We start from the raw sequence: 15,474 nt of genomic DNA on the forward strand, positions 1-15,474 counted from the left end.
TTTGAAAGCAATAGAAATTGTTCTTACAAGAGTTTTGAAACAAATAATACATTGAGATAGATAGTTAGGGTTAGGAGCATTTTTTCTTCCCCCAGCCTCCCTCTCTCTCTGTAAGGGAAAAAGAAAGGATGCTGCTTAATGTAAAATAAATAAATAAATACAATTGCGATGAAATGGTATGCTCGGCCTCTGATAAAATTTGTTTTATTATCAATATTTAGGGTTTTAAACATAGGTATTGTAAAATAGTTGATATTTCAAAGTTTGTGGGGAGACAAATGTTTGAATATCTTTCTTCATACCTGAGGAATCCCTTTCAGGAGTCCATTTTTCCTGTTTGCAGAACACATTTTTATTAGATCTATGTATTTGGGTTAAGACTTACTTAAAATTACTTAATTAGGTTATACTGAAATTCTAAGTGATTTTAAAAGAGGGATTATGGTAATATGACAAAACATAACACTATTTTAATTGAAATCCTTAAATAAAGCCCTTTTAACATGCCAATTTTTAAAATCTATAAATTTGGGGGGTTAAAAGAGTACAAAATATGAAAAGGCCAACCTAATTATGGAACATATAATCCCATACCAGTGAGCAGGGATTTTGTAGGTACGTCTGGAATATGGGAGAAGGTCATTTACACTTCCAATTTGTTTTTGAGCCTTTCTTGTAGCATGTTATCCTTCTCATTACTTTAATGTGTATATGTAAAATGCTTATCAAATGCTTACGGTCAGGTAAAAGACAGAAAATGTGCAAAAAGAGGTAACAGTGTAGCTACGCAAAGATAGCTATTAATTGATTGTGTTTTCCATGAAAAATTTGAAAAATATACCAAACTAAAAATTGCTATAGTGAGGAATAAATTCTAAATAATTGTATTTATGCCATTTGAAATGGTGTGGATGTGAATTGTCTTTAAAAACATAAAGCATGTGTCTGGAAAAGAGTATCATGGAGAAATGCTTTTCCTGTTGTGTTTTCCTTGGTTAAAGCTGTTCGCTGATTCACTGATTTAGGTTTGAAAGAAGATATTTGAAATTAAACTTTTTAAGAGAGTACGTGTGTTTGTTATTGAGGGGTTTAAAAAAAAAGAACGAAAGAAAACGTCCATATGCTTCTTTCATCTGTATTGTTTATGGTTTAAAATAAATAATAAATTTGTAGTGATTTATTTTTGAAAGTGAAGTGTTTGTATGAAAAAAATTTGGCAGTCAGTATGTTTTACCTGGTATTTTAATTTTGGAGAAATAGCAGAATGCTTTTAGATATTTGCATTTGTTTCAGAGGTTGAAGCATAAACCAGATTTCTGTGTAGTCTGTCAGGCAGTTACACGTCTGAGCATGTTACAGTTTGGAGCACTACAAATTAGAACCATTTGACTTGCATTTGCTGTACAATGTTCTTTTTAAAAATTATTTCAAATAAGCCATATTTATAGAAAGTAAACAGGGATTTTTTAAAAAAATCTGATTTTAATTAAAATCCAGGAATTCTTGTTGTAAGGATCTATTACATGAATGAACATCCCCCTCCCACCCCTTAAATTAGTTATTTTATTAACCGATTCTAGTGTTGTGGTTTATTTTTCAATTTTCAATAGATGATTTGTATACACACAGTTTGTTGCTCATTTTAAAACAGAAGGAGCTGAACAACTGCTACAAGTGTTAGTGATACATATCTTGAATGCATATATGTAATATATAGAGAGAGAGACAGAGAAAAAGACAGAAAGAAACATGATAGTATGACTGAGTTTCCCATCAGTTTCATTGCGGAAAAATATAGTAGCTTTTGCTAGCTTTGTCACAAAAGGCTTTTTGGGTTGTAAGGATATTTTTCTGTTAATGTGTCTATTAGAATTTGTCTTTTGAAATGAAGAAAAATGCATTTAGGTAGGAGGAGATCTTTCATCTGCTTTTTCTAAGTTACAGAGAAAAGGCAAAATAAATAATAATAATAGTGACCAGCAACTCTGTACTGCAGAAATGTAGAAATCTGCAAGAAAATTAGCTAGTTAGAAAAAGACTGAACTTGAATGTACAATTCATAATAAACATTTGATGACTGCATTTGCAGATCTGTTATTGTTCTGAAGAATTTTAAAATAGCCTTTTCCACTAAAATGATCAAGGAGTCCTGTCATGTGTATGTGTATGTGTTGGAGTGGAGAAAGCTAACATAATGTCTGTTGTTATTGTACCATATGTTAGCTGCTGTTTATACATTGTGGTAGAGGAGGAAAGTATAGGAAATAGACTGTAGCTTTGGTGGCACAAAGTTGTCTGAGTGTAACAAAAGGGTTAACAGTGGAGTTGACCGTGTGCAGTATGGGAGTTGTAGGCAGTAAGAATGCTGGGAGCTGTCGTAAAACTCTCCCTTGCTTCTTCCTGTAATGGCCGATTGTAGGGAGGTAATGGGGTTCTTTCTCTCTGGCAAAAGCCTCATTTCCCCTATCTAAATGCAGTAAACAGCACAAATGTGGGATCATTTGTGCCAGTTAGACGTAAACAAGGAAAGGATGCAATTGATCAAGTCAGAGTGGAAATTCTGAGCAAGGGAAAAGAGCTTTTTAGATCTCTCTCGCTCTCCTGTGTTGCTGTAAATGTCATTATCCGGCCAGTTGTTGCCTTGCTGGCAAAATGCTGCCTGTCTGTCATGCGGCTGTTAAAATCTCTGCTGACTGGGGGTCTCTCTTGCTGTTTATTGTTTTTTTATTTTATTTTCTCTTTCTTCTAGGCAGAACCTCGGCATTGCTGCAGCAGGCCTGGTACAGTATTCCTAGCTTGCTTTACATGCACTCAGGTCAGTTGTGTTTTTGCTTTGGCTTTTGTCACGTTTGCTAGGAGGATTCGATTAGGTTAGCTGCGCTGTGGTGCTCACTCACCTGCTTTCTGTGTCAATGGAACTGTTTGCCTTTTTGCTGTATCTGTTGGTGAAGTGATTGACTGTTCCTGCTCTCTAGTGGGGTTTCCCTTTCTCTGTAATGTCTGCCTTGGGGGAGGGTGAAAACACTGGTGCTGTTCGCAGCCTTTCTTTGTAACTTTTACCCTGCTAATAAACACCTTTGTAGCAATAATGGATTTTTTTTTTTACCTGTGTGCAATGTGTCCTTGTCAACAGGCGCCATTCAAAGGTCAGTGCCACAAAAGTGGGCGCTGCCGGTGGTAACAATAGTGAGGTTTATATTCAAAACAGTAAGCCACTGTTTGTAAGGAAATATGGGCCTTCGTCTGGCCTCAGGGTAATGGAGAATGTGGGGCTTGGTCTAGGCAATGGCCCTGGGGATTTGGGATAATAGTGAATATTAGGTTTGGCCTGAACTATGGCCCCAGAGACACTAGGGCGATAGTGTGGAGCTGGTTCCAAGCAGCAGCCCCAGGAACTTCAGGGGGTTGTTTGATATTCACTGGGTATAATCCTAACGAGTTCACTGCTTATTCCTGCATTACTGCCCATCAATGCATTGTCTCTCATGCACTTCCCGGTGCACTTATGTCTCCTCTGTGCATATCGCCGGATAGTCCTTTGACACTGCTCACTCCCGTGGCTTTCCGGCACTGCTTACCTGTGCGTCACTGTACACGTGTCCACCTTTTTGTAGGCTCTATGTCAGTGGTTCTCAAACTCTTACACTGGTGACTCCTTTCACACAGCAAGCCTCTGAGTGTGACCCCCTTAGTAAATGAAAAACATTTTTTTTGTTTGTTTAACACCATTATAAATGCTGGAGGCAAAGCGGGGTTTGGGGTGGAGGCTGACAGCTTGCGACCCCCCATGTAATAACCTCGTGACCCCCTGAGGGGTCCCGACCCCCTGTTTGAGAACCCCTGCTCTATGTCAAAATGAAAACACAAACCCCAAGAAATCAATCAGATTATTGGATCTAATGCTTGTAACTCACAGGAGGATTGTTGTACTATAGATAAGAGTTAGAAAGTATTTTTAGTGTGGAGAGGAGAAATTGGGAGTAGTGTGGAAAATATGTGAAGGGAGAAACTGTATTTTAGAGAACATGAAGCTATTGCAGCAACTCTAGGACTTTAATTCTGACTATGAGGCATTTCCCCGGAGTGGAAAAATATGCAGATATTACACATTCATTTAATTTATGTTAGTTATCGGCCCAAACTGCAAAGGTCAGCTCTAGATATGAACTTCCCCATTTTTCAAGGTGATTGGGACCTGTCATCTGGTCTGGATCCATGTCTACTATATACAAAGGAAGGAAGGAAGTTGGTGTGTCTAATACATTAGTATGCAGTGGACTTTTAAGTATCATTTTCTTACATTTTAAGGGTCTGATCCTGCAAGGTATTGGGCACCCTTAACTGTAACTGACTGCAACGAGAGCTGACAGAACTCAGCACCTCACAGTTTTTGGACAGTATTGTCTCATTTTAGGTATTTTTTTTCTTCTTTTTATATATGTTTCACATGCATCCATGAATTGCAAGAGAAAACATAATGTGTTCATTTGTTCAATCTGTTAGTAGCCCAGGAAAAATTGGATTCTCAAGGTAAAACTGAAAAGAGAAATATTTCATAATATGTTGACTTTCTATTGCAAATGTAGTTCTGGTCTGGGAGACTGAGCTCTCTTGGGACTGCAAACATTCTCACATTTGGATCCAAATTTGTAACACACAAAAAGACAATAACCATCAGTTGAAGTACAATCCTTAAATTATACAGGCCTGAGTCTAATAGGCAGTGCAAAGATAACAAGGAAACCCATTTTTTAAACAGGAAAGAGGAATTATTGTGTAGGCGGAAAGGTCTCAGTTTACATGGAAAAAGAATTGTTGGATGCACACACAAAAAAGAGATAGGCATCTAAACACCCACTCTACCTACCCCAGGTAATAGAGACCTGGATACATATGTTCTTTCTACACTTGAGTTAAACTACTGAAGAAGAGTTTAGAAATGGAATCAATAAGTTCAAAAGTATGACAAGAATTGCACAGCATCAGAGAGAAGGAAAATGCTTGAACAATATTCAGACATATCAACTAGCACCCTTAATATGAATTGCTAATAGGAACCACTGTTGGTCAGTTCTACAATCTGGAAATTAGTGCTTCTGGATTTCAGTTCCTGATTAATTCAATAACACTAAGAATGTACTGGGCACTTAGAAGAACAAATAGAACACATCCTCTGCCCTGAGGAGTTTATAATCTAATTTTGGACAGGTGACAAAGAATGGGAGCAGCAAGCAATGGGGATTGCTATGTGGAAGAGGGCAGTAGGAAAGAAAATAGTTAAAATAATATATGGATATGTAGGTTTGTTATGGACACATCTTGAGATTCTTCTATTACAGTATTTTTCTTTTTCTCTCTCATTACTTGAATTTCTTCTCTCTTTGTGGGCCTTACCAGAAGAGGAATAGTTGAATAATATTTATTATCTATTGAGCATCACCATCATTGGTATGCTCTGCACAGTGCTGAAAGAGTGAAAAAGATGTTCCCAGCTCCAAGGGGTTTATATATTAAAATGGACACACAATACAGTTTGGACACCTTGTGCACTAGCTGATCCTTAAAAAGTCCACTCACACTGTGATGACTTTCTTTCCTGGATGGGTTATTGTTGGAAGACTTCATGGAAGAAGTGTTTAAGGAGTAATGTAAATGAAAAGATGCATTTAGTGCAAAGTCATTTAGTGCAAGAACTATTGTGTCCTTTGAGGAGATGTACAACCAGCTCACTTGGGATTTTACTGAGGACTTTTGTTTGTTCTGCTGCTGTTTTTTAGATGGCTTGGACAGAAACATCAGTTAGGGGACGATTTATTAAAAAGGGGGTGCTCTATATCCTAGTAAAGAGGAAGCAATAGAAGTCGATAAATTACAGGTAGGAACTGAAGAGAAACAGTCAAATAAAAAAGTCTCATTCAATTACATCACATGAAAGCAGACAACTAAATATGGACAAATTTGAACTAAGTGCTTGTATACAAATGCTAGGAGTCTAAATACTAAGATGGGTGAACTTGAGGGCCTGCTGTGAAATGAGGATATTGCTATAACAGGCATTACAGAAACTTGGTGGAACAGGTCAGGAGTAAGGCCCTACAGCTGCACCTGCTCAGGACTCCTGACATCCTAGTGAGTCAGCTGGGCTGCCTGATGGACCACCCTGCCTGATTTGGCTGAGGAAGCCAGCAGGTCACTTCTTAAGCTCAGCAGCAGCAGCAGTAGCTGGCTGGCTGCTCAATGCACATGCCCACGGACTCTCTGCCTCCCTGCCGTCTCTTGCCAGGCCCTTCTCCTGCTTTACTCCTCCACAACTCCAGTCCAGATCCTGCCCTGCACCCAGTCTTGTTCTAGTCCTGTCCTAGCCTTCCTCCTGCCTCAGAACCAACCCTGTTCCTGCCTTCCCTGGTTCCTGGTAATCCGGTTCCGACCCTTGGCTCTGATTCCTGACTCCAACTTTCTCAATCTTTGGCTCTGGTATTCAGACTCCAACCGCTAGGCCTGACCGCCTACAACCGGTCCCCTGACAGAACAATGGTAATCAATGGGACACAATAATACCAGGATACAAAATACATAGGAATGACAGAGTAGGTTGTGCTGGTGGGGGTACGGCACTGTATGTGAAAGAAAACAGAGTCAAATATAGTAAAAATCTTAAATGAACCAACCTGTACCACAGAATCTCCATGGATAGAATTTCCGTGCTTGAATAGTAAGAGTATAGCAATAGGAATATACTACCAAGCACCTGACCAAGATGCTGATAGTCATTGTGAAATGCCCAGGGAGATTAGAGAGGCTACAAAACTAGAAAAACCCAATAATAATGGGAGATTTCAGCCATTCGCATATTGACTGGGTACATGATACCTCATGATGGGATGCAGAAATAAAATGTCTAGACACCGTGAATGTGACTGCTCCATGGATCAGCTAGTCCTAGAACCCATAATGGGAGGGGCAGTTCTTGAGTTAGTCCTAAGTGAAATATGGGATCTGGTCCAAGAGGTGAATATAGCTGAACCGCTCAGTAATAGCAATCATAATATAATTAAATTTAACATAGCTGAGGAAGGAAAATACCAAAGAAATCCACCACAGTCGTCTTCTTGTGTCCTTGTCACAAACTGGAGGTTTTTTCCAGAACTATGCACAAGCAATGGCTCTTTCTGTCACTGCTGCAAGGTCCTCCTTCGTACAGGTCTCCCCAATTTACTGCACTCACATATATTCCTGTCATTAGAGTAGCCCCATTTGATCAGGTTAGTCTTTGATCCACCAGTTTGCATACACAGGCGGTTCAGGCAGCGCCACATTGACCAGTGTTTATTGGCCCCTTTGGGAAGGTCCTCCTGGGGTTTCATATCTGTTTGTGCATCTGACTGCATTAGTCTTTTATTCCATAACCTCAGTCGTGCCTTGCCAACTGTTGTCTCCAAAGGCACAACACTAGTTATAAAACTCTTTCGTGATTTAAGGTGTTCTGTTACTCCTGTGTAACCATATAGTGGATGACTTCGGTCTTCCATCTGCCATGATCTTTCCCTTTGGCTTGCTACCTTCTTGCTGATATCAGGTGGTGCAGTGCCAGCCAATAAGTACAGGCTATTCTTCGGTGTTGGCTTTAGAATTCCAGTTATTACATGACAACTGTCATTTAGAACCAGGTCTAGTTTCTTAGCATAGACCAGGGGTGGCCAACCTGTGGCTCTGGAGCCACATGCGGCTCTTCAGAAGTTAATATGCGGATCCTTGTATTGGCACCGACTCCGGGACTGGAGCTACAGACGCCAACTTTCCAATGTGCCGGGGGGTGCTCACTGCTCAGCCCTTGGCTTGGCCACAGGCCCTGCCCCCACTCCACTCCTTCCCTCCCCCTCCCCTGAGCCTGCCATGCCCTCGCTCCTCCCCTTCTCCCCCCCCCCCAGCCTCCTGCATGTCATGAAACAACTGATGGGGAGGGAGGGAGAGGGCTGATCGGGTGAGCGGGAGGTGCTGGGGGTGGGGGAGCTGATGGGGGGCCTGCTGATGTATTACTGTGGCTCTTTGGCAATGTACACTGGTACATTTTGGCTCCTTCTCAGGCTCAGGTTGGCCACTCCTGGCATAGACAGATTGTTCACATAGTGGACATGTATACTCTGCTGTAGAGTAGCACATGGTAATAGCAGTGGTTCGCAAAGTAGCTGGGTTAGCTATCCACTTTGGGGTGACCATCTTTCGGAGGATGTTATTGCAGGCACTAACTTTCCCTTCCATCTTTTCTACATGTGCTTTGAAGGAAAGTTCTGTCCAATGTCACCGCCATGTAGACTGGGTTTGGGTGATTAGCCAGTGGGATTCCATCCCAGGTGGTGGTTAGTTTCTGCTTGGCTTCTCGATGGCATAGGTAAAAAGCTGTCACCTCTGTCTTGGTCTGGTTGGCGCGAACCTAGTTCTTATTGTAATAAGCTGAGAGGTTGCTCAATGCACATGACAGTCTGTTCTCAACAGTGGCCCTTCTCCTGTGATGTGATGCATAGATCATAGACCTATATGAAACTCCTCATGTTGCTCTATTTGGGCTGGTCATTGGTATATATGTTGAGGGTTGGGGCTGGCACACTGCACGGTGAGAAGCCATTTCATTGTCGTCTCCAGTGGCTCCATTTCTGGCACAGTTCTGCGTAAAAACATCTGTTCTCCAGAAGAGATCACATGAGCTGCACTAGTTGGTAGTCATGCATCATATCTAGGGGCCTACCAAATTCAGGTAAATTTCAGTCATAGGATTTTAAAAATCATAAATTTCATGGTTTCAGATACTTAAATCTGAAATTTCACGGTGTCCTAACCATGGGGGTGTACCCAAAAAGTGGATGGGGGGGCGGAGCGCAAGGCTATTGTAGGGAGTCACAGTATTGCCACCCTCACTTCTGTGCTGTTGTTGGCGGTGGCGCTGCCTTCAGAGCTGGGTGACTGGAGAGCAGTGGCTGCTGGCCGGTCGCCCAGCTTTGAAGGCAGTACCACCGCCCATAGCAGCACAGAAGTGAGGGTGGCATGATATAGGGGGGGGTCCTCAATTTTGGGAGGGGCAGGGCTGGCCTTATGGGTGGGCAATGTGGGTGACCACCCAGGGTACTGTGGTCGGGGGGTGGGGAGGGTTTCCGTGGTGTCCCCCCCCCCCCACACACACACACAGCCAGCCCAAGGCCCCTTTGCCCCCAAGTGTCGGGGCGCTGGGCCCAGAGCCGGGGAGGGGTAGGGCTGGGGGTGCCCTGGCCAAGGGCTCCTACCATACACTGGGCTCCAGCTGTTGTTCCTGGTCAGGCTGATGAGGGATGGGATTTCCTCTTCCCCTGCAGGGGCTTCCGCCGGGGCTGGGTCAGACCCACCTCCAGGAACTTCCCCCTTTTGGGTTGGGGCCCCCCAATTAGAGAAATGCTGGTTTCCCTCATGAAATCTGTATAGTATAGGATAAAAGTACACAAAAGAACAGATTTCACGGAGGAGACCGGATTTCACAGTCCGTGACGTGTTTTTCACGGCCATGAATTTAGTAGGGCCCTAATCATATCGTAGACTTTGGCAAGCAGGTTTTGGTGGCTGACTGTATTGTATGCCGCTGATAAGTCTACAAACACTGCGCTTGTTATCATGCCTCTCTCAAATCCATCTTCCATATGCTGGGTGATATTTAATATTTGGCCAGTGCGAGTCTAAATCTGGCTTGTTCTGGTATTAGATGCTGTTCAATATGAGGGGAGAGGTGATTGAGAATAAGGCGTTCAGAAAGTTTATAAAGGTGACATAGGACTGATATTGCCTTGAAGTTCTTTGGGTCAGATGCATCCTTCCCCGGCTTCAATTGAGCTATTACACGGACTTGTTCCCATAATTTAGGTATAGTAAGGGTTGATGAGCAATTGTTAAAAAGACATAATACCCATTACTTGGTTGCAGGACCAAAGTGCTTAATCTGCTTCCTGCGTATGTTGTTGAGTTTTGAAGGAACTCAAATTTGAAATTGCAGAACTACTAACTGGTATGTAATTGTCACAGGGTGCTCTACTCCTTGCTGGAACGCCTCCTGGCACCAGGAAATTAACTCTGCCTGGCTGACGCCCCTTCCTGCAGTTGCAGTCTGTTACTCTCAGTCTTGCTCTCTTGGGATTCAGCTGCTCCCGCTTCGTGGCCCTTCTACTCTCTCCTACTGGGCTTTATACAGGCCCCTCCTATTCCTGTCCAGCTAAGAACCATCTCTAATTAGTCCTCATTGCTCCCTGGCTCCTCCTCCAGGTGCAGCATAAGCAGTTAATTGGCCCAGTAAGCCACCTTAACCCTTTCAGGCCTTGTGTGGGGTGGACATCCTATCGCTTAAATCAGCCTTTGTAACAGATGATTGGAGGATAGCTAATTCGACACCAGTGCTTAAAAAAGGCTCCAGAGGTGATCCTGGCAATTACAGACCAGTAAACTTAACTTTGGGCAAATTGGTTGAAACTTTAGTAAAGAACAGAATTATCCAGAGGTGGGCAAACTTCAGCCTGAGGGCCGCATCTGGCCCTGCAGATGTTTTAATGCAGCCCTTGAGCCTCCACCACGGAGTTGGGTTTGGGGCTTACCCCGCTCTGGCGCTCCAGCTGGGGAGCAGGGTCGGGGGCTTGCCCCACTCCGCACAGCTCCCGGAAGCAGCAGCATATGCTCCCTCCGGCTCCTACGGGTAGGGGCAACCAGGGGGCTCCGCATGCTGCCCCCGCCCCCACGGCTCCCATTGGCCGGGAAACGGCAGATGGGGAAGCACGCAGAGCTGCCTGGCCACGCCTCTGCGTAGGAGCTGGAGGGGGGACATGCCGCTGCTTCTGGGAGCTGCTTGAGGTAAGCGCCGCCCGGAGCCTGCACTCCTGATCCCCTCTCGCGCCCCAACCCCCTGTCCCAGCCCTGATCCCCCTCCCGCCCTCTGAACCCCTCGGTCCCAGCCCGGAGCACCCTCCCACACCCCAACCCCCAATTTTGTGAGCATTCATGGCCCGCCATACAATTTCCATACCCAGATGTGGCCCTCGGGCCAAAATGTTTGCCCACCCCTGGAATGATCAGACACATAGATTAACATGATATTTTGGAGAACAGCCAATATGACTTTTGTAAATGGAAATCATGCCTCACCAGTCTATTACAATTTTTGAGGGGGTCAACAAGCATGTGGATAAGAGTGATCCAATTCATATAGTATACTTTGACTTTCAGAGAGCCTTTAACAAGGTACCACACCAGTGGCTCTTAAGCAAAGTAGGCAATCATAGGATAAAAAGGAAGATCCTCTCATGGATCAGTAACTGGTTAAAAATAGCACACAAAAGGAAGGAATAAATGGTCAGTTTTCACAGTGGAGAGAGGTAAATAGTAGGGTTCCCCAAGGATCTATACTGGGGCCAGTGCTGTTCAACATATTCATAAATGATCTGGAAAAGGGGGGATCTGAAAGTGAAGTGGCAAAATTTGCAGACAATACCAAATTACTTGATCTAGTTAAAACCAAAGTTGACTGTGAAGAGTTACAAAGGGGTCTCAAAGAACTGGGTGGCTGGGCAACAAAATGGCAGATGAAATTCAGTGTTGATAAGTGCAAAGTAATGCACACTGGAAAACATAATCCCAACTATACATATAAAATGATGGGGTCTAAATTAGCAGTTACCACTCAAGAAAGAGATCTTGGCGTCATCGTGGATCATACCCTGAGAACATCTACTCAGTGTGCAGCAGCAGTCAAAAAAGCAACAGAATGTTAGGAACCATTAAGGAATATCACAATTCAAAGGATTGGTGAATGGCCCTATCACACCTTGGAAATATACTACATTCAAGGGAGCTCTTCTCATGGACTCGAAGGCTAAATGTAAAAGATAAAACAGGGTCCCAAGAAAAATTGTCATCTCTTTGCTGTTTGAACTCTTACAGACCCAAAGAGACTAAACTAAGGCACAGACCCCAGATATTACCCCTGCATCCTCCCTGAAAGATATTTTGAATGGACAGATTACTACATCTCTGTTGTCTTTAGGAACCATAGACGATAACTCATTTTTATGTGTATGCTTGCTTGTTTTAACCTATAAATAACTCTCTCATTTCTTTTTTCTAATTAATAAACCTTTAGTTAGTTTATTACAGGATTGACAATAGGAATTGTCTTTGATGTGAGATCTAAAATACAAACTGATCTGAGGTATGTGGCTTGTCCCTTAGGACTGGAAGTAACCTGAATATTTTGTGATCTGTGGCATAGGTGACCAGTTACACTGGTCTACAATTTTTGAGAAGTCGTCTGCTTCAGAGATAAAATGTGCTATTTATTATGTATTTTGATGTGCTGAATTCAAATATGACAATTAAAACAACTGATTGGCTACTGTTTCTAAGATATTTAAGTTTTTACATTTTATGTCTATGTATATTGTGTAGATAGTAGAGTTTTAATCATAAATTGTAAACCTAGGTCTTTTCATGTGTTTATGGTTGCTTTACATGATAATATTTCACCTGTCCTATTTATGTAACACTTTAAAAATCAGCAAAAGGGTTATATAAATAAAATTTATTATGAAACAAAAGGCAAAAAACTATTATGCACATAGTTTAGTCCTATTCAGTGTCTACTCGGCGCTTCTTGGCTTGTTTCTTGTATTCATTAAATGGAGCATCTCTTGTCACTGTCCAGCAATAGTCTGCAAGCACTGATGGGCTCCATTTGCCCTGATAGCGTTTCTCCATTGTTGCAAGGTCCTGGTGAAATCGCTCGCCGTGCTCGTCGCTCACTGCTCCGCAGTTCAGTGGAAAAAAATCTAGATGAGAGTGCAAAAAATGTATCTTTAGTGACATGTTGCAACCAAGGCTTATGTATACCTTGAGGAGGTTTTCCACCAACAACCTGTAGTTGTCTGCCTTGTTGTTTCCGAGAAAATTTATTGCCACTAACTGGAAGGCTTTCCATGCCATCTTTTCCTTGCCACGCAGTGCATGGTCAAATGCATCATCTCGAAGAAGTTCATGAATCTGAGGACCAACAAAGACACCTTCCTTTATCTTAGCTTCACTTAACCTTGGAAATTTTCCACGGAGGTACTTGAAAGCTGCTTGTGTTTTGTCAATGGCCTTGACAAAGTTCTTCATCAGACCCAGCTTGATGTGTAAGGGTGGTAACAAAATCTTCCTTGATTCAACAAGTGGTGGATGCTGAACACTTTTCCTCCCAGGCTCCAATGACTGTCAGAGTGGCCAATCTTTCTTGATGTAGTGGGAATCTCTTGCACGACTATCCCATTCGCAGAGAAAACAGCAGTACTCTGCGTATCCAGTCTGCAGACCAAGCAAGTGAGCAACAACCTTCAAATCGCCACAAAGCTGCCACTGATGTTGGTCATAGTTTATGCACCTCAAAAGTTGTTTCATGTTGTCTAAGTTTTCCTTAATATGGACTGCATGACCAACTGGAATTGATGGCAAAACATTGCCATTATGCAGTAAAACAGCTTTAAGACTCGTCTTCGATGAATCAATGAACAGTCTCCACTCATCTGGATCGTGAACGATGTTGAGGGCTGCCATCACACCATCGATGTTGTTGCAGGCTACAAGATCACCTTCCATGAAGAAGAATGGGACAAGATCCTTTTGACGGTCACGGAACATGGAAACCCTAACATCACCTGCCAGGAGATTCCACTGCTGTAGTCTGGAGCCCAACAGCTCTGCCTTACTCTTGGGTAGTTCCAAATCCCTGACAAGGTCATTCAGTTCACCTTGTGTTATGAGGTGTGGTTCAGAGGAGGAGGATGGGAGAAAATGTGGGTCCTGTGACATTGATGGTTCAGGACCAGAAGTTTCATCCTCTTCCTCTTCCTCGTCTGACTCAAGTGAGAATGATTCTGGTGCATCAGGAACCGGCAATCCTTCTCCGTGGGGTACTGGGCGTATAGCTGATGGAATGTTTGGATAATGCACAGTCCACTTTTTCTTCTTTGACACACCTTTCCCAACTGGAGGCACCATGCAGAAGTAACAATTGCTGGTATGATCTGTTGGCTCTCTCCAAATCATTGGCACTGCAAAAGGCATAGATTTCCTTTTCCTGTTCAACCACTGGCTTAGATTTGTTGCACAAGTGCTGCAGCATATGTGTGGGGCCCACCTCTTATCCTGATCTCCAATTTTGCAGCCAAAATAAAGGTGATAGGCTTTTTTAACCATAGCGGTTATACTGCGCTTTTGTGATGCAAAAGTCACTTCACCACAAACATAGCAGAAGTTATCTGCACTGTTCACACAAGTACGAGGCATCTCTGCTCACTTTGGCTAAACAGAAATGTGTCCCTTTGCAAAATCAAACACTGACAAATAAGAGAGCACGACACTGTATGATTTCTAGAGCTGATATAGGGCAATTTGTTCAGCAGAGTGATGTAAGCTTCGTTATGATTGCATCATTCATGACTTCTAGGAATAACATGATGCAATTCATATCATGTATGACGCAATACCAGCTTCAGATTGCATCATTCATTGTTTTGCCTAAAAAGCAAGTACTGTCCAAACCCATTCATAGATTTATTCATAGATCCAGTCAAAGATGTATTTTAGTCATTTCTGGTTTAAATTGAGATCCCTTCCCTTTATAACTCACTTATCCTCCACCATTCCCAAGTCAAGGGTCGCATATACTGACCCAATAGCATATCTTGAAAACTAGAGCCAATCAACAATTTTAAGCATCATTTTCGTTCTCAGTGACCCAGAATTAGTAAAGTTTGACTACGTTTATTTCAGAAGCATTTTGGCTGTAGAGCAGTGTTTATCACTAAATTCAGCTTGCCTGGGTGGTGAGATAGGCTTCCAGGGAGGGAAGGTGTTTTCTTCTACAGGTCTTCAGTTCTGTATTACTAACTATCAAGCTTTGTTAGCAAAATATGATTTCAGCAATTACCAGAAGATAATCCCCCTCAAGAGGATAGTGCCCAATTCTTGGCCCTCATGAGGAAGGCAGTGGATGCAGCTGACACTGCATCTAGAACAGTGGTTCTCAACCAGCAGGCTGCAGGCCGCATACGGCCCAATTAGCACACAGCTGCGGCCCAGCTCAGCTCTGTGTTAAAGGCCGGCCCGCGTGGCAGGGTCCGGGTTCCTGGCTACCTGGCACTGTGGGATCTGGGCTGCCCCACTGCCCGGCACTGTGGGATCAGGGTCAGAGCTGCTGGGCCTGCTCTGCATGGCAGGGGTCCGGGGTCGAGGCTGCCAGCCGGCCCCGTGGGGTCGGGGGTCCAGGGCTGCAGCCTGGCCCCGTGGGGTTGGGGGTCCGGTGCTGCTGCCTGGCCCCACAGGATCTGGAGCAGCTGTGCAGTGGGGGTCCAGGGCTCCCAGCCGGCCCTCCGGGGTCGGGGGTCCAGGGTCCGGGGCAGCCGCCCAGCTCCAGGACAGCCGCCCAACCCCACATGG

At 43.5% G+C, this 15,474-nt stretch overlaps 1 protein-coding gene across 1 annotated transcript in view; it reads left to right on the top strand.

The window, feature by feature from the left end:
• Positions 1-2,418: 2,418 nt before the first annotated feature.
• Positions 2,419-15,474, top strand: part of HSD17B12 (hydroxysteroid 17-beta dehydrogenase 12) — a 202,219-nt gene continuing 189,163 nt past the window's right edge. The window contains exon 1 of the mRNA XM_024209809.3: positions 2,419-2,815. Within this exon, the coding sequence (XP_024065577.1) occupies positions 2,653-2,815 (163 nt within the window). The 5' untranslated portion in view covers positions 2,419-2,652. The remainder of the gene's footprint in view (positions 2,816-15,474) is intronic.

The sequence above is a fragment of the Terrapene carolina genome, unplaced genomic scaffold, assembly GCF_002925995.2.
Source record: "Terrapene carolina triunguis isolate 2854851 unplaced genomic scaffold, T_m_triunguis-2.0 Scaffold96, whole genome shotgun sequence".
NCBI classification, from domain to species: Eukaryota; Metazoa; Chordata; order Testudines; family Emydidae; genus Terrapene; species Terrapene triunguis.